Source organism: Pseudopodoces humilis, chromosome 1 (assembly GCF_049639895.1).
Source record: "Pseudopodoces humilis isolate 2021_Gansu_Grassland_sample_001 chromosome 1, ASM4963989v1, whole genome shotgun sequence".
Classification (NCBI taxonomy): domain Eukaryota; kingdom Metazoa; phylum Chordata; class Aves; order Passeriformes; family Paridae; genus Pseudopodoces; species Pseudopodoces humilis.
In genome coordinates, this window is record NC_142200.1 from 36599 (window position 1) to 60619 (window position 24021).

The 24021-nt window shown below is 70.7% G+C and overlaps 2 protein-coding genes across 6 annotated transcripts in view; both read left to right on the forward strand.

The window, feature by feature from the left end:
* Positions 1 to 1860: 1860 nt before the first annotated feature.
* On the forward strand, positions 1861 to 8861 carry PARP10 (poly(ADP-ribose) polymerase family member 10). Its single transcript, XM_088061302.1, has 11 exons — positions 1861 to 1935; positions 2408 to 2568; positions 3536 to 3781; positions 4084 to 4302; positions 4389 to 5065; positions 5672 to 5884; positions 5972 to 6113; positions 6219 to 7142; positions 7214 to 7347; positions 7418 to 7595; positions 8280 to 8861. Exons 2-11 carry the CDS (start codon positions 2409 to 2411, stop codon positions 8585 to 8587), a joined length of 3201 nt encoding a protein of 1066 aa, XP_087917428.1. The 5' UTR covers positions 1861 to 1935; position 2408; the 3' UTR covers positions 8588 to 8861.
* Positions 8862 to 16632: 7771 nt separating this feature from the next.
* The window catches only part of PLEC (plectin), a 59710-nt gene continuing 52321 nt past the window's right edge, over positions 16633 to 24021 (forward strand). For 2 of the 5 annotated variants that reach the window (XM_088058512.1, XM_088058708.1), the window contains exon 1: positions 16634 to 16805. In XM_088058512.1, coding sequence (XP_087914638.1) covers positions 16646 to 16805 — 160 coding nt within the window. In that variant the 5' untranslated portion in view covers positions 16634 to 16645. Of the gene's footprint in view, positions 16806 to 19461; positions 19643 to 24021 lie in introns of those variants that run through there. The other 3 variants (XM_088058979.1, XM_088058898.1, XM_088058469.1) reach the window with 2 other exon arrangements.

Sequence of the window (24021 nt, forward strand, 5' to 3'; positions counted from 1 at the left end):
TTTGGGGAGGGGGGAGCGGCCGGGAGACCCCCGCCGTGCCCGGGGGGGTGCGGGGTCCCGCTCGGCCCCGCCGCCCCCCCCACCCCCCCCCCCGCTCGCACCGAGCCCCGCGCGCTGCGGAATGCGGCAGCGGGAAGCGGCGGAGGGAACCGCGCTCGGCGGCGGCTCCGGGGTTCCCGCACCCACCGCTCTCCTCCCGCACCCCCCGTGCGAGCCCCGGAGCCCCCCGGAACCCCCCCGAGCCCCCCCTGCCCCCGCTCACCGGCCGGGCCGAGCTGCGCGGGTCCGCTCGCTGCGCGGGGGTGGGCGGGGCCTGCAGGGGGCGGGGCTTAGCGAGGGGGCGGGGTCAGGCCGTGAGAGCTGCGTAGGCTGCAGGGGGCGGGGCTTAGGGAGGGGGCGTGGCCAGGCGCCGAGCAGGCCGCAGGGGCGGGACTTTTAAGGGGGCGTGGCTTTAAGGGGCGGGGCTTTTAAGGGGGCGTGGCTTTTAAGGGGCGGGGCCGCGCAGCACAGCGCCCCCTGGTGGCGGCAGCGCGCATTCGCTGGGGTGGCCCCGCCGTGTCACGCGTGGGGACAGCCCGGTGTCCCCTGTCCCCCCCCCCGGTGTCCCCTGTCCCCACCCCCGGTGTCCCCTGTCCCACCCCCGTGTCCCCCGCCCCCCCCCCCCGGTGTCCCCTGTCCCCCCCCCGTGTCCCCTGTCCCCCCCCCCGGTGTCCCCTGTCTCCCACCCCCGGTGTCCCCTGTCCCACCCCCCGGTGTCCCCTGTCCCCCCCCCCGTGTCCCCTGTCCCCCCTCCCGGTGTCCCCTGTCCCCACCCCCGTGTCCCCCGTCCCCCACCCCCGGTGTCCCCTGTCCCCCCCCCGTGTCCCCTGTCCCCCCCCCCGGTGTCCCCTGTCCCCACCCCCGGTGTCCCCTGTCCCCCCCGCCGGTGTCCCCTGTCCCCCCCCCCGGTGTCCCCTGTCCCCCCCCCCGGTGTCCCCTGTCCCCACCCCCGGTGTCCCCTGTCCCCCCCCCGTGTCCCCTGTCCCCCCCGCCGGTGTCCCCTGTCCCCACCCCCGGTGTCCCCTGTCCCCCACCCCCGGTGTCCCCTCCCCCCCCCCCCCGGGGTCCCCTCTCCCCCACCCCCGTGCCCCCTGCCCCCCACCCCGGTGTCCCCTGTCCCCCCACCCCGGTGTCCCCTGTCCCCACCCCCGGTGTCCCCTGTCCCCCCCCCCGGTGTCCCCTGTCCCCCCCCCGGTGTCCCCTGTTCCCCCCCCGGTGTCCCCTGTCCCCACCCCCGTGTCCCCTGTCCCCCCCCCGTGTCCCCTGTCCCCCCCGCCGGTGTCCCCTGTCCCCACCCCCGGTGTCCCCTGTCCCCACCCCCGGTGTCCCCTGTCCCCCACCCCCGGTGTCCCCTGTCCCCCACCCCCGTGTCCCCTGTCCCCCACCCCGGTGTCCCCTGTCCCCCACCCCGGTGTCCCCTGTCCCCCCCCCCCGGGGCCCCTGTCCCCACCCCCGGTGTCCCCTGTCCCCCCCCCCGGAGTTCCCTGTCCCCCCCCCCGTGTCCCCTGTTCCCCCCCCGGTGTCCCCTGTCCCCACCCCCGTGTCCCCTGTCCCCCACCGCGGTGTCCCCTGTCCCCCCCCCCGGTGTCCCCTGTCCCCACCCCGGGGCTGCTCCGTGTCCCCGTGCCATTCTCGTGTACCCGCGGCTCCTTTCCCGTGTCCCCTCGCCACGTCTGGGGTCAGTTTTGTGTCCCCTGGTCACTCGTGGGGCCGCTCACGCAGGAGGGACGGTCACCTGTCCCGCTGTCACCGGCGGGGCCGGTCCCGTGTCCCCGTGTCCCGCGTGGGGCCCGTCCTGTGTCCCCACCCCGGGCCCGCCCCCCGCCCCCCGCCCTTCCCCTTCCCGTTTTCGTCCCGTTTCGGTTTCGGTTCCCGGCCTGGGCGGAGCCGTGTCCGGTGCGTGGGGGGGGTCCGGCCCCGGGGCGTGGGGGGGTCCCACGAGGGGGATTCGGGGGTCCCACGAGGGGGGAAAGTCCGGGGCGATCGGGGGGTCCCGCCCCGGGGCGTGGGGGGGTCCCACGAGGGGGATTCGGGGCTCCCACGGAAGGGGAAGGTCCGGGGCCATCGGGGGGTCCCGCCCCGGGGCGATCGGGGGGTCCTGCCGGGGGTGTGGGGGTCCCACGGGGGGGTGCAAGGTCCGGGGCCATCGGGGGGTCCCGCCCCGGGGGTGCGGGGGTCCTGCCCCCGGCCGTGGGGTGGGGGGTCCCTCCCGGGGACGCAGGGCTGGGGGGGGCCCTGCCGGGGGGTTTGGGGAGGGGAGTTGGGGTCGCGGGGGGCGCACGGGGGGGGTCGTGGGCCCGGGGGAAGGGGGGTCAGAGCGGGGAGTGGGGGGGTAAATTGGGGTTCCACTCCCAAATGTGTGCCCCAGGATGGCGGGGGGGGTGCTGGAGGTGCAGGGGGTCCCCCCCGACGCCCCCGAGGAGCTGCTGGTCCTGTACTTCGAGAGCCGGCGGCGCTCGGGCGGGGGGCCCGTGCAGAGCTGCCAGCGCCTTGGCCCCCTCCTCTTCCTCACCTTCGAGGACCCCCAGGGTAAGCGTGAAGGGAAGGGGGTGGAGTCCCAGTTCCAACTGGGAGCACTGGGATGGGATTTGGGGGTCTCAGTCCCAGTGGGATGGGGTGGGGGGGGTTCCCAGTCCCACTGGGGGCACTGGGATGGGATTTGGGGGTCTCAGTCTCACTGGGATGGGGTATGGGGGTCTCCCAGTCCCACTGGGGTGGGGTTTGGGGGTCTCAGTCTCACTGGGATCACTGGGGTGGGGTTTGGGGGTCTCATTCTCACTGTGATGGGATTTGGGGGTCTCAGTCCCACTGGGAGCACTGGGATAGGGTTTGGGGGCCTCATTCTCACTGGGATGCAGTTTGGGGGGTCCTGGCCCCACTGGGGGCACTGAGGTGGGCTGGGGGGTTCCCAGTTCCAGCTGGGATCACTGGGATGGGGTTTGGGGGTCTCAGTCCCACTGGGATAGGATTTGGGGGTCTCAGTCCCACTGGGATGGGGTTTGGGGGGTCCTGGCCCCACTGAGGACACTGAGGTGGGCTGGGGGGATTCCCAGTCCCACTGGGAGCACTGGGATGGGGTTTGGTGGTCTCAGTCCCACTGGGATGGGGTTTGGGGGTCTCATTCTCACTGTGATGGGATTTGGGGGTCTCAGTCCCACTGGGATGGGATTTGGGGGTCTCAGTCCCACTGGGATGGGATTTGGGGGTCTCATTCTCACTGTGATGGGATTTGGGGGTCTCAGTCCCACTGGGATGGGATTTGGGGGTCTCATTCTCACTGTGATGGGATTTGGGGGTCTCAGTCCCACTGGGAGCACTGGGATGGGGTTTGGGGGCCTCATTCTCACTGGGATGGGGCTTGGGGGGTCCTGGCCCCACTGGGGGCACTGGGGTGGGCTGGGGGGGTTCCCAGTCCCACTGGGAGCACTGGGGAGCAGTGCTGTACCCCCGGGGGTCGCGGGGGGGGGTCCCTGGTGACCCCCGTTTCCCTCCTCAGATGCTCAGAACGTGTTGGCTCACGGCAGCCACAGGCTGGGGGGGGCCGAGCTGGGGGTGCGTGCAGCCCCCCCCTGGGACCCCCACCACCTGCTGCTGCACTGCCCGGACCCCAGGACGCCCCCCCAGCACCTGGACTCAGCCCTGGAGACCCTGCTGGGGGTCCCCCCCGGCACCGTCACCCTGTGCCAGGGCTCCGTGCCCGGCTGGCACCCGCTGCGCCTGCGGGACCCCCTCACCCCCCCAGGTGGGACCGGGGAGCGCGGGGGGCACCCCCGGGTGGGTGGAGGGCAGGGGTGACGGGATGGAGCCGCCAGGGGGTTGGGGGGCACTGGGGTGGGGGTGCAGGGGCTGGGGTGACAGGGGCAGCCTGCTGAGGGTGGGGGCACAAGGGGGCTGGGGGCAGTGAGGGGCAGGGGACAGCTGGCGGGAGCAGCGGGGCGGCGTTTGGGGGATGGTGGCACAGGGACGGAGCCGCGGGGCGGCCGGAGCGCGGTGGCAGCGCCGGTTGTGGCAGCGCCGGTTGTGGCAGCGCCGGTTGTGCCGCAGAGCTGGCCTCGGCGGAGCAGCGGGCGCGGCAGCGGGGGCTGGCGCTGCTGCGGGCGCCGCAGAGCCCCGCGGTGCTGGTGCGGGCGGCGGGGCCGGCGCTCGGCCGGGACCTGCTCGAGCTCTACTTCGAGAACCGGCGCAGCGGCGGCGGCCGCGTGAGCCACGTGCGGCCGCTGCCGGGCGGCCACGGGGCCATCGTCACCTTCCAGGAGGCGGCAGGTGAGCAGGGAACCCCCGCCGGTGCCCCGGGGACCGCGGGGGGCCGCTCCGGGCCGCCGGCTGCCCGTCCGTTTGTCCTCCCCCAGCCGCCGAGCGGGTGCTGCGGAGGCAACACCGGCTGCAGGACGCGGTGCTGGAGCTCGCCCCTCACTACCCCTTCCTGGAGCTGCTGCAGGGGAGCACGGACCTGCCCCCGGACACTGTCCCTGCTCTGGACAGGGCCCCTGCTCCTGACTCAGACCTGGTCACGGACCCCTTGCTGGACAGAGATTGCCCACCGGACACGGCCGTGTCCCCGGACAGAGACCCCACGGTGGCACACGTGAACCCCCCGCAGAACACGGCTCCGTCCTCAGTCAGAGACCCCACGGTGTCACACGTGAGCCCCTCACCGGACGCGGCTCCATCCTTGCTCAGAGACCCCACGGTGTCACACGTGAGCCCCTCACCGGACGCGGCCGTCGCAGTCCCGGCACTGCCGGCAGCACCGACATCGCACCCAGCACCGGGACGGCCGCCAGCCGCCTGCCCCGGCCGGGACCGGCACACGGAGGGGTTCAGGGCCGTGCCGGGCCAGGCCCAGCGCCCGGGGCTGTTCCCAGAAGCAGAACCGGCAGCGGCGGGGCTGCAGCAGGACGAGGCGCTGGTGCCGGCGGAACCGGGAGCGCTGCGGTTCCTGCAGCAGCACTACCGGGACGTGCTCGGCAGCGTCCCCGGGGTGACCCTGCTGCCGCTGGACGGGGGAGACGTCTCCGGGCTCCGGGTGAGCGGCGGGCAGGGCTGGGACAGGGGGAGGACAGGGGAGGACAGGTACAGGGTGGTACAGACAGGTGAGGACAGGTACAGGCAGGTGAGGACAGGTACAGACAGGTACAGACATGTACAGGTTTGTACAGACAGGTACAGGCAGGTGAGGACAGGTACAGGCGTGTACAGACACATACAGGTTTGTACAGACAGGTGCACGCAGGTGAGGACAGGTACAGGCGGGTACAGGCAGGTGAGGACAGGTACAGACAGGTACAGGCAGGTGAGAACAGGTACAGACAGGTACAGGCAGGTGAGGACAGGTACAGACAGGTACAGGCAGGTGAGGACAAGTGAGGACAGGTACAGATGAGTACAGACACGTGAGGACAGGTGAGAACAGGTACAGGCAGGTGAGGACAGGTGACAACAGGTACAGACAGGGGTGCGGGCAGGGCTCTGTGCCGTGCTCCCACCTTCCCGTGCTCTTGGCACGTCCCGGTGCCAGAGGCCGCCCGCGCCGCGGTGCTGCCCACACCTGCCCACACCTGTCCACACCCGCCCAGGTGAGCGGGCAGGTGCTGGCGCCCCGGTGCCGAGCCCTTTTCCCGTGCGCCGCCAGGTGAGCGGGGAGCCGGCCCGGTGCCGGGCGGTGGCGGAATTCCTGCAGAGCCTGCTGGACTCGGTGGCCTCGCACCCCACAACGCTGCGCTTCCCCGGCGTCGCCCGCTTCCTGCGGGAGCCGGCCGGGCAGAGCCTGCTGCGGCAGCTGGAGAGCCGCTTCGGCTGCATCATCCAGCTGCACGGGGAGCCCTGGAGCCCTCCGGATCCGCAGGTGAGCCTCACCGCCAGCGCTCCGGCACCGTGCCGGTGCCTGCTGTGCCGCAGCAGCGCTCCCGATGCCGCCCGTCCGTGCCCGCAGCTGGAGCTGGAGGAGCTGCTGCCCCCAGGCAGCCACCGGGAGCTCTGCTCGCCCTCCTGGCACCGGGACCTGCCCGAGGACAGCGACGCCGCTTCTGAGGACACCGGGGAGGGCGGCGACAGCGGCTTTCGCTCCAGCGCAGGTGAGGGGCAGGTGAGGGGCGGCGGTGCCGCTGCGGTGCCGCAGTGGGGTGAGGGGGCCGTGGGGCCGGTGCTGCCCCGGGGCTGACACCGCGCTGCTCCCGCAGAGGAGATCAAGGAGGTGCTGGCAGCGCTGCAGCCGCGCGGCCCCGCCGGGCGTGGGAGCCCCGGCCCGTGGCCCGAGCCCGTCGCCAGCGGCGAGTGGGACCTGGAGGCCGAGTTCCCCTGCGCGGCCGGCGGGGACGGTGCCAGGGAGCTGCTGTCGGACACCGGCGTGGAGGAGGAGGTGCAGATGGCTCTGGCCATCCAGTACTCCATGGACCGCACGTGCTGCGAGGAGGAGGAGCTGGCCCGCGCCACCGCTCTGTCCCTGCGCTCCTACAGCCGGGAGCGGGAGCAGGAGCGGGCCGAGGAGGATGCCCGGCTGCTGGCCGCGCTGGAGGCCTCGCTGGAGGAGGCGCTGCTGGCGGCAGACGCCGTGCGGGTGACGGTGTTCTGCTCCTCGGAGCAGGACGCGTCGGCGGTGCCGGGGGAGCTGGAGCGGGCGCTGGCGGCGCGGCTGCGGGCGCGGGAGGTGGCGAGCGAGCGGCTGCGGGCGCTGCCAGCCGCCGGCCGCTGCGCGCTGGCCCTGCTGCGCCGCCGCCCCGCCGGGCCGCTCGCCCTGCAAGGTGGCACCGCCACGCTGCGAGGCTTCGCCGGCTTCGTGGAGCCTGCCGCACAGGAGCTCGCGTGGCTGCTCCGGAGCGTGCCGCCGCCGCGGCACGGTGCCACCGCCACCACCGCCACCACCGCCACCACCGCGCACTGGGTGCGCTGGGACTCGTCTGGCACCGCTGTCCCCTACGGCCCCGAGGCCGCGGCGCAGCTGGAGCAGGCCTGGCTGCGTCAGGAGCGCCGGCTGGATCTGGTGCTGGACGGGAGGCCCTTCACCGTGGATTTGGAGCGCATGGAGGAGTTCGACATCGGCAGCGCCCGCGCCGTGCCCGTGTGCCGCAGCCAGCCCCCGCTGGACGGCACCTGCTGCCTGCTCGGTGAGCCTGGGCACCGTGGGACCGGCCCTGCCCCTCGCCGCGCCCGCGCTCACCGGGACCGTGTCCGGCAGGGCCGGAGCTGGCCGGGCTGGAGGAGGAGGTGCGGCTGATGCCGCTGGCCGAGGACTCGGAGGAGTTCGCCGAGGCGGCGCAGCATTTCTGCGGGACGCTGGAGGAGCTGCAGGACCAGATCAGCATCGTGCAGGTGGGCGTGGGCGCGTGTCCCCCCCCGGCGCGTCCCCGTGGCTCGGCGGTGACGCGGCGGTGCCCGGCAGGTGCAGAAGCTGATCCACCCGGTGCTGTACAAGCAGTACCAGCTGAAGAAAGGCAGCGTCAAGCGGGCCTGCGCCGCCGGCACCGCCGTGGAGCGCGTCCTCTTCCACGGCACCACCAAGGCCTCCAGCCGCGAGATCTGCCTGCACGGCTTCAACCGCAGCTTCTGCGGGAAGAACGGTGAGCGCCGGGCAGCTCTGGGGCGAGCGCGGGGTGGGAACGGGGTGCCGAGGTGGGCACGGTGCCCTCGGTGTGGGAATGGGGTGCCAAGGTGGGTGTGGTGCCATCTGCACAGTAATGGGGTGACCATGGGTGCACGGGAAAGGGGTGCCGAGGTGGGCACGGTGCTCTCGGGGTGTAACAGGGTGCTGAGACGGGTACGGTGCCGTCGGTGTGGGAATGGGGTGCTGGGATGGGCATGGTGCTCTCAGTGTGGAACGGGGTGCCAAAGTGGGCACGGTGCCCTCGGTGTGTAATGGGGTGCTGGGATGGGCACGGTGCCCTCGGTGTGGGAATGGGGTGCTGGGATGGGCACGGTGCCCTCGGTGTGGGAATGGGGTGCCAATGTGGGCCCGATGCTCTCGGTGTGTAATGGGGTGCTGGGATGGGCATGGTGCCATCAACACAGGAATGGGGTGACCATGGGTGCATGGGAATGGGGTGCCGAGGTGGGCACGGTGCTCTCGGTGTGGGAATGGGGTGGTGAGATGGGCACAGTGCCCTCGGTGTGGAACAGGGTGCCGAGGTGGGCACGGTGCCATCTGCACAGGAATGGGGTGACCATGGGTGCACGGGAAGGGGGTGCCGAGGTGGGCACGGTGCCGCTGGCACCCCCCGTGCCCCGGCTGACGCCCACCCCCACAGCCACGCTCTACGGGCTCGGCGTGTACTTCGCGGTGCGCGCGGCCGTCTCGGCGCGGGACCGCTACTCGCCGCCCAGCGCCAGCGGCACCAAGTTCATCTTCATGGCCAAGGTGCTGAGCGGGGAGTTCGCGGCCGGGCGAGCGGGGCTGCGGGCGCCGCCGCTGCGGGAGGGCTCCGGGGTCCCCCGGCGCTACCACAGCGTGGTGGATGACCCCCGGCAGCCCGACATCTTCGTCATCTTCAACGACACCCAGGCCTACCCCCAGTACCTCATCACCTGCCGCAGCCGCCACGGGGGCCCCCTCTGAGCCCCCCCGGCTTCGAGGACCCCCTTTTATCCCCCCGGCGTGTCCCGGTGCTGTTGTGGGGGTTTCGGTGTCCAGGGGGCCCTGCCGTCGGGACTCGGGGCGCAGGGAGGTTCCTGCCCTGCCCAGGAGCTCGGGGCGGGGGGATCCTCACCTGGGCACGCTCCTGGGCACCCCCGTGCCAGGGCGGGAGGGGGACAGGAGGACTTGGGGTCACCTGTGTGACATTAGTGAAATTTTAAATGAAGCTGGAAATAAAATTTGGAATAAATTGGAACCTTTTGCGTGGCTGGGATTGAGGAGGGATTGGGGGGTGGGGGGAGATGTTCCAGTCCCAAATGGGATGACTGGGATTGGTGTGGATGGGGGCCCAGGCCCAGCTGGGAGCACCGGGAGCTGCGCACCTGTGTGTGGGTGCTGTGTCCCCCTGACAGGTGGCTGTGCTGGGCGGTGGCTCTGGGCCACCCCAGGGCTGGACCTGGCCACTCCTGCACCTCTGCCTGTTCCCTGCTCCTCACCTGCGTCCTGCTCCTCACCTGCTCCTCACCTGCTCCCCACCCACTCCCCGAGCTGTTCCGGGGGGTACCCGGGTGTCCCGTGGGTGGGGGCAGAGCCCCCTCCATGGGCAGTGCTGGCGGCACCGCTGCCCACCGGGTGGGACCCCCCAGCGGGGTGCAGGGGGGGCAGGGAGGGGTGCAGGGGGTCCCCTCCGTGCCCGTGCTGCCCACTGAGCTGCCCCAGGTCACGGGTGGGCGAGCGTGGGGCCGGGGGTCTCGGGGACCCCCTTGGGGAGCCCCACGGAACGGGCAGGGGTGTGACACGAGTGGGACCGGGGGTCTCGGGGACCCCCTTGGGGAGCCCCACGGAGCGGGCAGGGGTGTGGCACCAGCGGGACCGACCCCCGGTGCCGGGGCCGGGTGCGGTGGCACCGGCCCGGTGTGTGCCAGCCCCGCCGCCGTGTGCCAGCCCCGGGATCCCTCCCAGCCCCGGGATCCCTCCCAGCCCCGTGCCAGCCGCCCCAGCCCCGCTCCCCGGATCGCCGGTGGGAGCCCCGAGGGCCCGGGGTGCGGCCGGGGGGGTCCTGGCCGCACGCCCACCCCGTGCAGAGGCCGCTGCCCCGCGGGTGCCCCGGGCAGGGAGTGCCCGGCGCTGGCGGTGCCAAGCGTGCCGGACCTTTGTCCCCTGACGCCGAGGGGCCCGCGGGGCCCAGCGCCGCTGAAAAGGGCTCTTTGTCCGGCTCTGCCCGGGGGATTCGCTCCCTGCGCCCGTGCCGGCACCGGCACATGACCGCGGCCACAGCGGCTGCGCCAGCACCGGAGCCGCACGGACGGAGCGAGCGGCAGCCCCGGTAGGGCCGGAGCCAGAACGGGCGGGGGTCTGAGCGGGTGACACGGTGAGGACCGGGTGAGGGTCTGAGCGGGTGACACGGTGGGGATCGAACGGGGGGTCTGAGCGGGTGACACGGTGGGGACCGGGTGTCCTGTGGAGCCGGGAGAGGACCCCGACCTCGGCGCTGCCGGTGCCTCACGGCGCCGCCCCGGTGTCGGGTCCCGGGGTTCCTCGCTGCTCTCCGCGCCCCGCGGGGTGGGTGCGGCTGTGCTGGGCTTGCCGCGGTCACTTTGGTACGCGGTGGCCCCGAGGAGGCCACCGGTGGGGCCGGGGGTCGGGGGGCAGTGCCACGCCATGCCAACGAGTGGATGTGGCGGGGGGCACCGGGGGTCTCTGAAGCCCCCGAGACCCCTCCGGTTGTGCGTGTGCACAGACGTGCACACGGGTGATGCTCCGGGCCGGGCCTGCAGCCAGCCGGTGTCCGCCTGAGCCCGCACCCCGGTGTGCCCGCTCACAGGTGTGCCCGCTCACAGGTGTGCCCGCACCCGGGTGTGCCCAGACCCAGGTGTGCACACACGAACTGGGGCTGCACACACGCCTGTTCTCCCTCCAGTTCCTGTTCCTGGTACCGGCTCCACTTCCTGGCACCAGCTCTGGGTCCCACTGGCTCCAGTTCCTGGTACCAGTTCCTGTTCCTGGTACCAGTTCCTGTTCCTGGTACCGGCTCTGGGTCCCACTGGCTCCAGTTCCTGGTACCGGCTCCACTTCCTGGTACCGGTTCCAGTTACCGGTTCCTGTTCCTGGCACCGGTTCCGGTTCCTGGAGCTGCTCTCGGCACCAGCTGCGGGACCTGGCAGCAGCTCAGGGTGGCAGCACCAGCTCTGGATCAAGGCACCGGTTCCGGTTCCCAGCGCCAGCCGCAGTTCCCGGCTCGCAGATCTCCCCACCCGCCCAGGGGATCCCCGGATCCCAGATCTCCCCAGCTGCCCGTGGGATCCCCGGATCCCAGATCTCCCCCAGGGGATCCCTGGATCCCAGATCTCCCCAGCTGCCCAGGGGATCCCCGGATCCCAGATCTCCCCCGGGGGATCCCTGGATCCCAGATCTCTCCAGCTGCCCAGGGGATCCCCGGATCCCAGATCTCCCCCGGGGGATCCCTGGATCCCAGATCTCCCCAGCTGCCCAGGGGATCCCCGGATCCCAGATCTCCCCCGGGAGATCCCCGGATCCCAGATCTCCCCCAGGGGATCCCTGGATCCCAGATCTCCCCAGCTGCCCAGGGGATCCCCGGATCCCAGATCTCTCCAGGTGTCAGACCAGATGTTCTGCACCGCTGGCGGCTGTGCCAGAGCTCTGTTCTCCGGCCAGAAGAGGATGCGGGGGCCGGCAGGGCGTGAGCGCCACGCCAGAGCTGTGCCAGGATCTGTGCCAGGAACTATGCCAGGAACTGTGCCAGGATCTGTGCCAGGGCTGTGCCAGAGCTGTGCCAGGGCTGTGCCAGGATCTGTGCCAGGATCTGTGCCAGGGCTGTGCCAGGATCTGTGCCAGGATCTTTGCCAGGATCTGTGCCAGGGCTGTGCCAGGATCTGTGCCAGGGCTGTGCCAGAGCTGTGCCAGGATCTGTGCCAGAGCTGTGCCAGGGCTGTGCCAGGATCTGTGCCAGGGCTGTGCCAGGGCTGTGCCAGGATCTGTGCCAGGATCTGTGCCAGGGCTGTGCCAGAGCTGTGCCAGGGCTGTGCCAGGGCTGTGCCAGGATCTGTGCCAGGATCTGTGCCAGAGCTGTGCCAGAGCTGTGCCAGGGCTGTGCCAGGGCTGTGCCAGGGCTGTGCCAGGATCTGTGCCAGGGCTGTTCCGGTTCTGTTCCGGTTCTGTCCCGGTTCGGTGCCGGTTCTGTTCCGGTTCGGTGCCGGTTCTGTTCCGGTTCGGTGCCGGTTCTGTGCCGGTTCGGTGCCGGTTCTGTTCCGGTTCTGTGCCGGTTCTGTTCCGGTTCGGTGCCGGTTCTGTGCCGGTTCTGTGCCGGTTCTGTCCCGGTTCGGTGCCGGTTCTGTGCCGGTTCTGTTCCGGTTCTGTCCCGGTTCTGTTCCGGTTCTGTGCCGGTTCTGTTCCGGTTCTGTGCCGGTTCTGTTCCGGTTCTTTGCCGGTTCTGTGCCGGTTCTGTTCCGGTTCTGTCCCGGTTCTGTGCCGGTTCTGTGCCGGTTCTGTGCCGGTTCTGTCCCGGTTCTGTTCCGGTTCTGTGCCGGTTCTGTGCCGGTTCTGTTCCGGTTCTGTCCCGGTTCTGTTCCGGTTCTGTGCCGGTTCTGTGCCGGTTCTGTTCCGGTTCTGTGCCGGTTCTGTGCCGGTTCTGTTCCGGTTCGGTGCCGGTTCTGTTCCGGTTCTGTGCCGGTTCTGTTCCGGTTCGGTGCCGGTTCTGTTCCGGTTCTGTTCCGGTTCTGTCCCGGTTCTGTGCCGGTTCTGTTCCGGTTCTGTGCCGGTTCTGTTCCGGTTCTGTGCCGGTTCTGTGCCGGTTCTGTTCCGGTTCTGTGCCGGTTCTGTGCCGGTTCTGTTCCGGTTCTGTGCCGGTTCTGTGCCGGTTCTGTCCCGGTTCTGTGCCGGTTCTGTTCCGGTTCTGTGCCGGTTCTGTGCCGGGCTGTTCCGGTTCGGTGCCGGTTCTGTTCCGGTTCTGTTCCGGTTCTGTGCCGGTTCTGTGCCGGTTCTGTTCCGGTTCTGTGCCGGTTCTGTCCCGGTTCTGTGCCGGTTCTGTGCCGGTTCTGTGCCGGTTCTGTTCCGGTTCTGTTCCGGTTCTGTGCCGGTTCTGTCCCGGTTCTGTTCCGGTTCTGTTCCGGTTCGGTGCCGGTTCTGTGCCGGTTCTGTGCCGGTTCGGTGCCGGTTCTGTTCCGGTTCTGTGCCGGTTCTGGGCCGGTTCTGTTCCGGTTCTGTTCCGGTTCTGTCCCGGTTCGGTGCCGGTTCTGTTCCGGTTCTGTGCCGGTTCTGTGCCGGTTCTGGGCCGGTTCTGTGCCGGTTCTGTGCCGGTTCTGTGCCGGTTCTGGGCCGGTTCTGTTCCGGTTCTGTTCCGGTTCTGTCCCGGTTCGGTGCCGGTTCTGTTCCGGTTCTGTGCCGGTTCGGTGCCGGTTCTGTTCCGGTTCTGTTCCGGTTCTGTTCCGGTTCTGTGCCGGTTCTGTGCCGGTTCTGTCCCGGTTCTGTGCCGGTTCTGTTCCGGTTCGGTGCCGGTTCTGTGCCGGTTCTGTTCCGGTTCTGTGCCGGTTCTGTGCCGGTTCTGTTCCGGTTCTGTGCCGGTTCTGTTCCGGTTCTGTTCCGGTTCTGTGCCGGTTCTGTGCTGGTTCTGTTCCGGTTCTGTTCCGGTTCGGTGCCGGTTCTGTTCCGGTTCTGTGCCGGTTCGGTGCCGGTTCTGTGCCGGTTCTGTTCCGGTTCTGTTCCGGTTCTGTGCCGGTTCTGGGCCGGTTCTGTTCCGGTTCTGTTCCGGTTCTGTTCCGGTTCTGTGCCGGTTCGGTGCCGGTTCTGTGCCGGTTCTGTTCCGGTTCTGTTCCGGTTCTGTTCCGGTTCTGTTCCGGTGTCGGGGCCGAGCAGCCGCGGGATTTCCCTGCGGGATCGCGGGCGGGGCTCCCCCTGACAGTTAACCCTCTCCATACTGGCTGTACTGGGAGCACTGGTGACAGTTAACCCTCTCCGTACTGGCTGTACTGGGAGCACTGGTGACAGTTAACCCTCTCCGTACTGGCTGTACTGGGAGCACTGGTGACAGTTAACCCTCTCCGTACTGGCTGTACTGGGAGCACTGGTGACAGTTAACCCTCTCCGTACTGGCTGTACTGGGAGCACTGGTGACAGTTAACCCTCTCCGTACTGGCTGTACTGGGAGCACTGGTGACAGTTAACCCTCTCCGTACTGGCTGTACTGGGAGCACTGGTGACAGTTAACCCTCTCCGTACTGGCTGTACTGGGAGCACTGGTGACAGTTAACCCTCTCCGTACTGGCTGTACTGGGAGCACTGGTGACAGTTAACCCTCTCCATACTGGCTGTACTGGGAGCACTGGTGACAGTTAACCCTCTCCGTACTGGCTGTACTGGGAGCACTGGTGACAGTTAACCCTCTCCGTACTGGCTGTACTGGGAGCACTGGTGACAGTTAACCCTCTCCGTACTGGCTGTACTGGGAGCACTGGTGACAGTTAACCCTCTCCGTACTGGCTGTACTGGGAGCACTGGTGACAGTTAACCCTCTCCGTACTGGCTGTACTGGGAGCACTGGTGACAGTTAACCCTCTCCGTACTGGCTGTACTGGGAGCACTGGTGACAGTTAACCCTCTCCGTACTGGCTGTACTGGGAGCACTGGTGACAGTTAACCCTCTCCGTACTGGCTGTACTGGGAGCACTGGTGACAGTTAACCCTCTCCATACTGGCTGTACTGGGAGCACTGGTGACAGTTAACCCTCTCCATACTGGCTGTACTGGGAGCACTGGTGACAGTTAACCCTCTCTGTACTGGCTGTACTGGGAGCACTGGTGACAGTTAACCCTCTCCATACTGGCTGTACTGGGAGCACTGGTGACAGTTAACCCTCTCCGTACTGGCTGTACTGGGAGCACTGGTGACAGTTAACCCTCTCCATACTGGCTGTACTGGTCGGGGTTAACCCTTTCCTCCCTGGCGGGGAGCTCCGGCTGCGGGGGGTGGGGCGCAGGGATGCGGTGCCCCCGCTGCCCGCCCCCCGCCCCGCCCCTGCCGGGAAGCCGGAGCCGGTGCCGGTGCCGGTGCCGGTGGCGGTGCGGGCGGAGCCCCCGGGGCCATTTTCCCCCGGAGCCCCCGCGGTACCGGTGCCGGTGCTCCCCCCCCGCCGGTGCCGCATCCCCTCCGGAGCCCTCCCGGTGCCGTTTCCCCCCCCCTCCCCCCCGGTCATGCCCCCCCCTCGCTTCTTGGCGGACATCGTGGCGCTCGGTGAGTCCCCCGCGCGTGGGACCCCCGTCACCCCCTGCCCCGTGGGGCCGGGGGCGGCGGGGGGGGCTCGGGGGGTGCTGCGGGGCTGGGGGGGCTGCAGGAACCGGGGGGGCTGCGGGGCTGGGGGGGCTGCAGGAGCCGCGGGGCTGCAGGAACCGGGGGGCTCCAGGAACCGGGGGTCTGCAGGAACCGGGGGGCTCCAGGAACCGGGGGGGCTCGGAGGATGCCGCGGGGCTGGGGGGGGCTGCAGGAACCGGGGGGCTGCAGGAGCCGGGGGGGCTGGGGGCTTCGGGAGCCCTCCCCTGGGGGTGCGAGGGGTGTTTGGGGGCTGAGACCCGAGTCTGGGGGTCTGGGGGTCCCCATGGGTGCCCCTGAGCTGGGGGGAGGCGGCGCGTCAGGCCTGGGCTGGAGGGGCTGCTGGGGAGGGGGACGTGGGCGATGGAGCCGTGACTCAGGCTTGGCACGGCGCTCTCCCCACGCCCCCCACCCGCTCCCCTTCCCTTGCCCCCCACGCCCGCCCCCCGCCTCTTCCCCGCGCCCACCCCCCGCCCGCCGCCCCTCTGCCGGGGCTGCCGGTGGCTCCGCGGTGCCGCTGGTGTCGGCGGCGCCGGGGTCCCGGCGTGCCGGGCGCTGCGGTGTCGGTGGTGCCGGTGGGTCCGGGAGCCCGCCCGGTGATGCCGGGCCCGGTGGCTTTAGCGGGTTCGGAGCTTCTGCAAATGGCGCCGCGGCCGCGGCAAACGCCCGGTGCTGCCGGCTCCTGCGGGAGCCAGCCCGAGCCGCGGGCAGCGCTGCGGTGGAGCCGGGGCGGAGGCGGCACCGCGGGGGTCGCGGAGGTGTCGGGATGGCGGGGGCAGGATCACGGAGATGCCGGGAGAGCGGAGGCAGCGGCATGGCGGAGGTGCCGGGATGGCGGGGGCGGGATGGCGGAGGTGCCGGGATGATGGGAGAGAGCGCAGGATCACGGAGGTACCGGGATGATGATGGGAGAGAGCAGGATCACGGAGGTACCGGGATGGCGGAGGTGCCGGGATGATGGAGGGGGGATGGCGGAGGTGTTGGGATGGAGAGCGCAGGATCACGGAGGTACCGGGATCGCAGAGTCACCCCCGCCGCTACCGGCGCCATCCGTCCCGCTCCCCCGGGGGCGCTCCCGGAGCCGAGATGCTGCATCCCCGGCAGCCGCTCCCAGGCCCGGAGCCCCCCGAGCGCTCTCGTCCCCCAGGGCTTCGCTCTGGCAGCTCCGCCCGGCTGCGGCGGCACCGGCGGGCGCTCCCACCGACGAGTTCCCGGTGCCGGGCCGGCCATGGCCGCGGGGGCCCCGTGGGGTTCGCGTCCCTGGCGACACCGCCCTGCACGGCTCGGCACGGACCCCGCTTCCCCGGGGCTGTCCCGAGGGGTTCCGGCACCTCGGGCCCCCCGTGGTTCTGCCGTGCGCTGCTGGTGCTGCGGTTCCGGTGCCCGGTGTCCCCGGCACCGTCTCTCTGCCGCAGGAGCCGGGGTCGGCGGTGCCGGGGGTCCCTGAAGCGAGAGGGAAGGAGGTGGCGATACCGGGGGTCCCTGGTGCTCCGGTACCGGGGGTCCATGAAGCGAGAGGGAGGGCAGTGACGATACCGGGGGTCCCTGGTGCTCCGGTACCGGGGGTCCCTGAAGCGAGAGGAAGGGCAGTGACGATACCGGGGGTCCCTAGCGGGGGTCCCTAGCGTTGGAAGGCGATGGTCCCGGTACCGGGGGTCCCTGACGCCGCCCCTCTGTCGCAGGAGCCGGGGTCTGCGGGCAGTCGGGGGCCGGCGGCGATGGCGGAGGAGAGCTCGAGCGGCAGCAGCGGCTCGCCCGGCGCCGGGGACACGCTGCCCTGGAACCTGGGCAAACACCAGCGCTCCCAGCGAGCCAAGGCGGCCGCGGGCAACGGGACGGTGCTGGACCCCGCCGAGAGAGCCGTCATCCGCATCGCAGGTACGGCCCGGGGGGCGAGAACGCGTCCGGGGGTGGGGACGTGACAGGGGAGCCGGGACCGGGGGGCTCGGCGTGAGCCGCTCTCCGGGGAGGGGGTCGGGATGTGTCGGGGGGTCGGGAACGCGACCCCAGGGGACTCCGCGTGCTCCGGGGGATGGAGGGGTCGGCGGTGTCTGGAGGCCCGTGGGGCGATGCCGTGGGTGTCCCACGTGAGCCGAGGGACCGAGGGGTGACATCGCGCTGGGGGCTGTGCCGAGATCGGGGCAGTGAAGCTGCCACGGGGGATGCCGAACCGGGCCGGGCCGTGCCGAACCGGGCCGTGCCGAACCGGGCCGTGCCGAGCCGGGCCGGGCCGTGCCGCCCCCATCCCGCACACAGTCTGCCCCCATAACCCGCTCAGCGTCTCCCCCGCAGAGGCCCCTCACACCCCCGGCACAGCTCCCTCCCCCCCGGCTTTTCCCGTAACGCCTCCCCCTCCCTCCCTCCCTCCCTCCCTCCCTCCCTCCCTCCCTCGCTCCCTCCCTCCCTCCCTCCCTCCCTCCCTCCCTCCCTCCCTCCCTCCCTCCCTCCCTCCCTCCCTCCCTCCCTCCCTCCCTCCCTCCCTCCATCCCCGCCCCCTCCCGCCGCTGTCCCCGCTCGAATTTCGGGGCATTGGTGTCTATTTTTAGGGATGACGATGTCCCATCCCATGGGGACGGTGTCCCCCCCCGCACCCCCCCAGCTCGCCCACGGCTGGGACTGGGCTCGGGGGGGGGAGGGGGTGTTTGGGGCCGCAGTGGGGTCCCCTCGGTGCCACTCGGGTGGCGCTGGGACACAGAGCTCTAAAAACCCCTCGGTGCTCGTGGGGCTGCTGCGGGAATTCCGGGGGGCGTCCCTGTCCCCCCCAGGCGGGGGGGACGCGAGGGTCTCTGTGAGGGGGGGGAGGTCAGGCTGAGAATCGAAGGGTCCCTGCGCCAGGCACCCCCCACCCCATCCCTCATCACCCGAGACCCCAGCCCCACACGGTCCTCCATCACCCGAGACCCCAGCCCCACACGGTCCCCCATCACCCGAGACCCCAGCCCCACACGGTCCCCCATCACCCGAGACCCCAGCCCCACACGGTTCCCCATCACCCGAGACCCCAGCCCCACACGGTCCCCCATCACCCGAGACCCCCGCCCCCCACGGTTCCCCCTCACCCGAGACCCCAGCCCCACACGGTCCCCCATCACCCGAGACCCCAGCCCCACACGGTCCCCCATCACCCGGGGCCCCAGCCCCACACGGCCCCCCATCACCCGAGACCCCAGCCCCACACGGTTCCCCATCACCCGAGACCCCAGCCCCACACGGTCCTCCATCACCCGAGACCCCAGCCCCACACGGTCCCCCATCACCCGAGACCCCAGCCCCACACAGTCCCCCATCACCCGAGACCCCAGCCCCACACGGTCCCACATCACCCGAGACCCCAGCCCCACACGGCCCCCCATCACCCGAGACCCCAGCACCACACGGTACCCCAACACCCGAGACCCCAGCCCCACACGGTCCCCCATCACCCGAGACCCCAGCCCCACACGGTCCCCCATCACCCGAGACCCCAGACCCACACGGTCCTCCATCACCCGAGACCCCAGCCCCACACGGTCCCCCATCACCCGAGACCCCAGACCCACACGGTCCTCCATCACCCGAGACCCCAGCCCCACACGGTCCCCCATCACCCGAGACCCCAGCCCCACACAGTCCCCCATCACCCGAGGCCCCAGCCCCACACGGTCCCCCATCACCCGAGACCCCAGCCCCACACGGTCCCCCATCACCCGAGACCCCAGCCCCACACGGTCCCCCATCACCTGCCACCCCCGTCCCTTATCACGCACCCCTCGCCCCCCTCGCGCTCCTCAGGACACCCGTGGGGTCCCCACGGACGGGCCGGCAGTACCGGGGTTCGGGCAGGGCCACTCCCCAGCCCCGTGTGACCCGTCTGGGGGGGCGTGGGGGATTTCCCTTGGGCCGTGTGGGGTGTCCGAAACCCACAGGGGTCCGTGTCCGTGGTTCCGTGTCCGTGGTGCCGTGTTGTCGGTGCCGTGTCCGTGGTTCCGTGTCCGTGGTTCCGTGTCCGTGGGTTCGGTGTCCGTGGTTCCGTGTCCGTGGTTCCGTGTCCGTGGTTCGGTGTCCGTGTTTCGGTGTCCGTGGTGCCGTGTCCGTGGTTCCGTGTCCGTGGGTTCGGTGTCCGTGGGTTCGGTGTCCGTGGTTCCGTGTCCGTGGGTTCGGTGTCCGTGGGTTCGGTGTCCGTGGTTCCGTGTCCGTGGGTTCGGTGTCCGTGGTTCGGTGACCGTGGTTCCGTGTCCGTGGGGTCGGTGTCCGTGGTTCCGTGTCCGTGGTTCGGTGTCCGTGTTTCGGTGTCCGTGGTGCCGTGTCCGTGGTTCCGTGTCCGTGGGTTCGGTGTCCGTGGTTCCGTGTCCGTGGTTCGGCGTCCGTGGGTTCGGTGTCCGTGGTTCGGTGTCCGTGGGTTCGGTGTCCGTGGTTCCGTGGGTCGCGGCGCGGGTCGGGGCGGTGTCCGGCGGTTCCTTTAAAGGGCTGGGCGGGGGCACGTCCCGTCCCCTGTCCCGTCCCCTGTCCCGTCCCCTGTCCCGTCCCCGGTCCCGTCCCGTGCCCCTGCCCAGCCGCGGGGCCGCCGGACGCTCCGGACACTCCGGACCCGCCGGACCCGCCGGACCCCGGCCCCGGCCCCCGCCCTCGCCCCCCAAAACCTCGGTGTGCCGCCATGGCCGCCGCCGGTGCCCCTCCCGCGCCCGAGGAGCAGGACTTCATCCAGGCCTACGAGGACGTGCGGGAGCGCTACAAGGGTACGGGACCCCCGGGCCAGGCGGGGGGCGCGGGGGGCGCGGGGGGCGCGGGCCGCGGGGGGGTCGCGGGGGAGCGCGGCCGCTCATTCCCATAATTGGGCACGACCGGCACCGCCAGCCCCGGCACGGCCGGGGGGGCCGGGCTGGGGGGGCCGGGGGACACGGCCGGCACCGCGGGCCCCGCCGGGCCCCCCCGGGAACCCCCCCGGGAGCCCCCCGGGAGCCCCCCGGGAGCCCCCCGGCCCGCCGCTCTCAGCGGGGCTCGGTGCTCGGGGAAGGGTGGGGGGCCGTGCCCGCGCCCCCCGGAGCGACCGGCGGGATCGGTGCTGGGGCAGGGGGGGTCCCTCCGAGTGCCCTGGGGACAGAGCTGCTGCCGGGGGACCGGGGGCGGCCCGGAGGGGGCACGGGCGGCGGGGGGCGGCGGAGCTCCGGTGCTCGGCCGTGGCATCGGTGACACGGGTGGCACGGGTGCCACCGGCGGCATCTCGGGCTCCGAGCCGAGATGGGGCGGAGGCCGGTGCTCCCCGCAGTGCCCCCGGTGCTCCCCGCAGTGCCCCCGGTGCCCGCGCGTGGCCGAGGGCGCCCCGGTGTCGCGGCGCGGGGCCGGCAGCGGCTCGGCCATGTCCTTACATGGGAGCGGGCGCTGCCCGCGGGGGGAGCCCCCCCGGCCCCACACCGGGGGTCCCGGCCGTCCCCACCGCGGGGTCCCGGCCGTGGGGGGCTCCTGGCTGCTCCCACCGGAGCGGGACGGCGCTGTCGGGGTGGTGGGAACGGTGCCACCAGCGGCCGTGGCACAGTCCCGGTGTCCCCTGGCTGGGGGCCCCGGTGCGCTCGGTGCCGTCAGGAGCAGCTCGGCACGGCCGGGCCTGGCACACCTCGGCACCGTCCGGTGCCACCAGCGGCGGTGGCAGCGCTTCGGCAGCTGCTGTCCCCTCCCCGGAGCCAGGGCACCGTGGCATGGCTTGGTGCTGGGCAGGTGGCAGGGGTTCATTGTCACCGTGCTGTCCCACCCCTGGCTGCTGGCAGGGGTTCAGTGTCACCGTGCTGTCCCAGCTCTGGGTGCTGGCAGGGGTTCAGTGTCACCGTGCTGTCCCACCCCTGGCTGCTGGCAGGGGTTCATTGTCACCGTGCTGTCCCACCCCTGGCTGCTGGCAGGGGTTCAGTGTCACAGCATGGTCCCACCTCTCCAGGTTCTGGAAGGTTCAGTGCTGTTGGTCCTGGGGCAGGTGTTTGGTGTCACCTGTGTCACCTGTGCCACCTCTCTGGGTGCCAGAGGGTTTGGTGTCACCTGTGTCACCTCTCTGGGTGCCAGAGGGTTTGGTGTCACCTGTGCCACCTCTCTGGGTGCCAAAGGGTTTGGTGTCACCTGTGTCACCTCTCTGGGTGCCAAAGGGTTTGGTGTCACCTGTGCCACCTCTCTGGGTGCCAGTGGGTTTGGTGTCACCTGTGCCACCTCTCTGGGTGCCAGTGGGTTTGGTGTCACCTGTGCCACCTCTCTGGGTGCCAGTGGGTTTGGTGTCACCTGTGCCACCTCTCTGGGTGCCAGTGGGTTTGGTGTCACCTGTGTCACCTCTCTAGATGCCAAAGGGTTTGGTGTCACCTGTGTCACCTGACTGGGTGCCAGAGGGTTTGGTGTCACCTGTGCCACCTCTCTGGGTGCCAGAGGGTTTGGTGTCACCTGTGTCACCTGTGCCACCTCTCTGGGTGCCAGAGGGTTTGGTGTCACCTGTGCCACCTCTCTGGGTGCCAGAGGGTTTGGTGTCGCCTGTGCCACCTCTCTGGGTGCCAGTGGGTTTGGTGTCACCTGTGTCACCTGTGTCACCTCTCTGGGTGCCAGAGGGTTTGGTGTCACCTGTGTCACCTGTGTCACCTCTCTGGGTGCCAGTGGGTTTGGTGTCACCTGTGTCACCTGTGTCACCTCTCTGGGTGCCAGAGGGTTTGGTGTCACCTGTGTCACCTCTCTGTGTGTGGCACCCGGAGCTCCTGCCACCCCTGCCAGGTGCCGGTGGCTTTGGGGCCGTGGCCCGTGGGGATGCCCGGTGCCCGGTGGCCAGGAGCCGTCTGTCTGTCTGGTGCTGATGTCAGGGCTGAGCCAGCACAGCCGGGAAGTGTCACAAGGAAGGGTGACACAGCCGCGGTGGGCACGGAGCCCACGGGAGCCGCTGATCCCTGCCAGCGCGGCTGGCACGTGCCACCCCTGCGGCTCAGAGCCCGGGGGACACGGGGCCCGCTGTGCCAGGGGCTCTGCCCGGCGTGGGGCAGGGGACCAGGGGCTGCTGGTGGCCCTGGCACGGGGCTGGGTGCCGGGGACCCCCGGGTGACACGGGGCACCGTCCTCCCTTAGAGCCACTGGTGTGGCACAGGGCCCGGTGGGCACCGAGGACAGGCCGGGGGACACTGTCCCCTCTGCCACCATCACCGCTGTCACTGTCACTGGGCACGGAGGACAGGCCGGGGGACACTGTCCCCTCTGCCACCATCACCGCTGTCACTGTCACTGGGCACGGAGGACAGGCTGGGGGACACCGTCCCCTCTGCCACCATCACCGCTGTCACTGTCACTGTCACTGTCACAGCTGGGCCCCAGGCTTGGCACGGTGTCCATCCGCAGTCACCCGTGGGGGACACAGGTGTGGCACGGTCACCTGTGGGGGACAGCCAGGACACGGTGTCCATCCGCAGTCACCCGTGGGGGACAGCCAGGACACGGTGTCCATCCGCAGTCACCCGTGGGGGACAGCCAGGACACGGTGTCCATCCGCAGTCACCCGTGGGGGACAGCCAGGACACGGTGTCCATCCACAGTCACCCGTGGGGGACAGCCAGGACACGGTGTCCATCCACAGTCACCCGTGGGGGACACAGGCGTGGCACGGTCACCCGTGGGGGACAGCCGGGCCCCTGGCACACGCCAGCCCCTCACCAGGCTGTGCAGGGCAGACCATGCCAGGGCCCCTCTCAGTGTCCCTGGGGGTCACAGTGTCACTGTGGCTGTGTCACAGCCCTCTCAGTGTCCCTGGGGGTCACAGTGTCACTGTGGCTGTGTCACAGCCCTCTCAGTGTCCCTGGGGGTCACAGTGTCACTGTGGCTGTGTCACAGCCCTTTCCTGTGTCCCTGGGGGTCACAGTGTCACTGTGGCTGTGTCACAGCCCTCACAGCGTCCCTGGGGGTCACAGTGTCACTGTGGCTGTGTCACAGCCCTCACAGCGTCCCTGGGGGTCACAGTGTCACTGTGGCTGTGTCACAGCCCTTTCCTGTGTCCCTGGGGGTCACAGTGTCACTGTGGCTGTGTCACAGCCCTTTCCTGTGTCCCTGGGGGTCACAGTGTCACTGTGGCTGTGTCATAGCCCTCTCAGTGTCCCTGGGGGTCACAGTGTCACTGTGGCTGTGTCACAGCCCTTTCCTGTGTCCCTGGGGGTCACAGTGTCACTGTGGCTGTGTCACAGCCCTCACAGCGTCCCTGGGGGTCACAGTGTCACTGTGGCTGTGTCATAGCCCTCTCAGTGTCCCTGGGGGTCACAGTGTCACTGTGGCTGTGTCACAGCCCTCTCAGTGTCCCCAGGAGTGGACAGTGGCCCAGTGGCTGCATTATGTGCCACTGTCCCTCCTGGTATCTCTGTGTTGGGGACTGGCCGGTGTCCGTGCTGGGATCCCTCCTGGTGTCCCTGGCATCGGGGAGTGGCTGCTGGCCACAGTGGCCATGGTGGCCACAGTGCAGTGGCTATGCTGGAGTCCCTCCTCATGTCCCTGCGGCTTGGAGGCTGGCCAGTGTCCTGAGTGTGGTGGCCAGCGGCTGTGGTGGCTACAGTGTGGTGGCCTCCTGGTCTCCCTAGGGTTGCCTGGTGGCCACAGTGTGGTGGCCATGCCACAGTCCCTCCCGGTGTCCCCAGGGCTGGCTGGTGGCCACAGTGTGGTGGCCATGCCACAGTCCCTCCCGGTGTCCCCAGGGCTGCCTGGTGGCCACAGTGTGGTGGCCATGCCACAGTCCCTCCCGGTGTCCCCAGGGCTGGCTGGTGGCCAGGGTGTGGTGGCTGTGGTTAAGGTGTGGTGGCAGTGTCAGGCTCCTTCTCAGTGTCCCCACGGCTCTGGGAGTGGCTGCGGTGTGGTGACCAGTGGCTGCAGTGGCTGGTGGCCATGCCACAGTCCCTCCCGGTGTCCCCAGGGCTGGCCAGTGGCTGCAGTGGCCATTCCTGGCTGATTTGGGGCTGGTGTGGCCACCCGGAGCTGAGGCTGAGTCCTGGCACCACCGGCTGGCACCGTGCCAGGGGCTCCCCCCCACCCCCGGACGGGGGTCCCGGTGCCAGCGGGGGCAGCTGGGGGCTCCCCTGCCCCCCTCAGGGACAGACACCCCCCCAGCAGTGCTGGCAGGACTGGGGGA

What these genes read in the sequence shown, in the direction of transcription:
- PARP10 (XM_088061302.1), top strand. Translation starts at nt 2,409, where the DNA reads ATGGCGGGGGGGGTGCTGGAGGTGCAGGGGGTCCCCCCCGACGCCCCC. An exon ending in CACCTTCCAGGAGGCGGCAG is followed by an intron (nt 4,303 to 4,388) that starts GTGAGCAGGGAA and finishes GTCCTCCCCCAG; the next exon opens with CCGCCGAGCGGGTGCTGCGG. An exon ending in GGAGCCCTCCGGATCCGCAG is followed by an intron (nt 5,885 to 5,971) that starts GTGAGCCTCACC and finishes CCGTGCCCGCAG; the next exon opens with CTGGAGCTGGAGGAGCTGCT.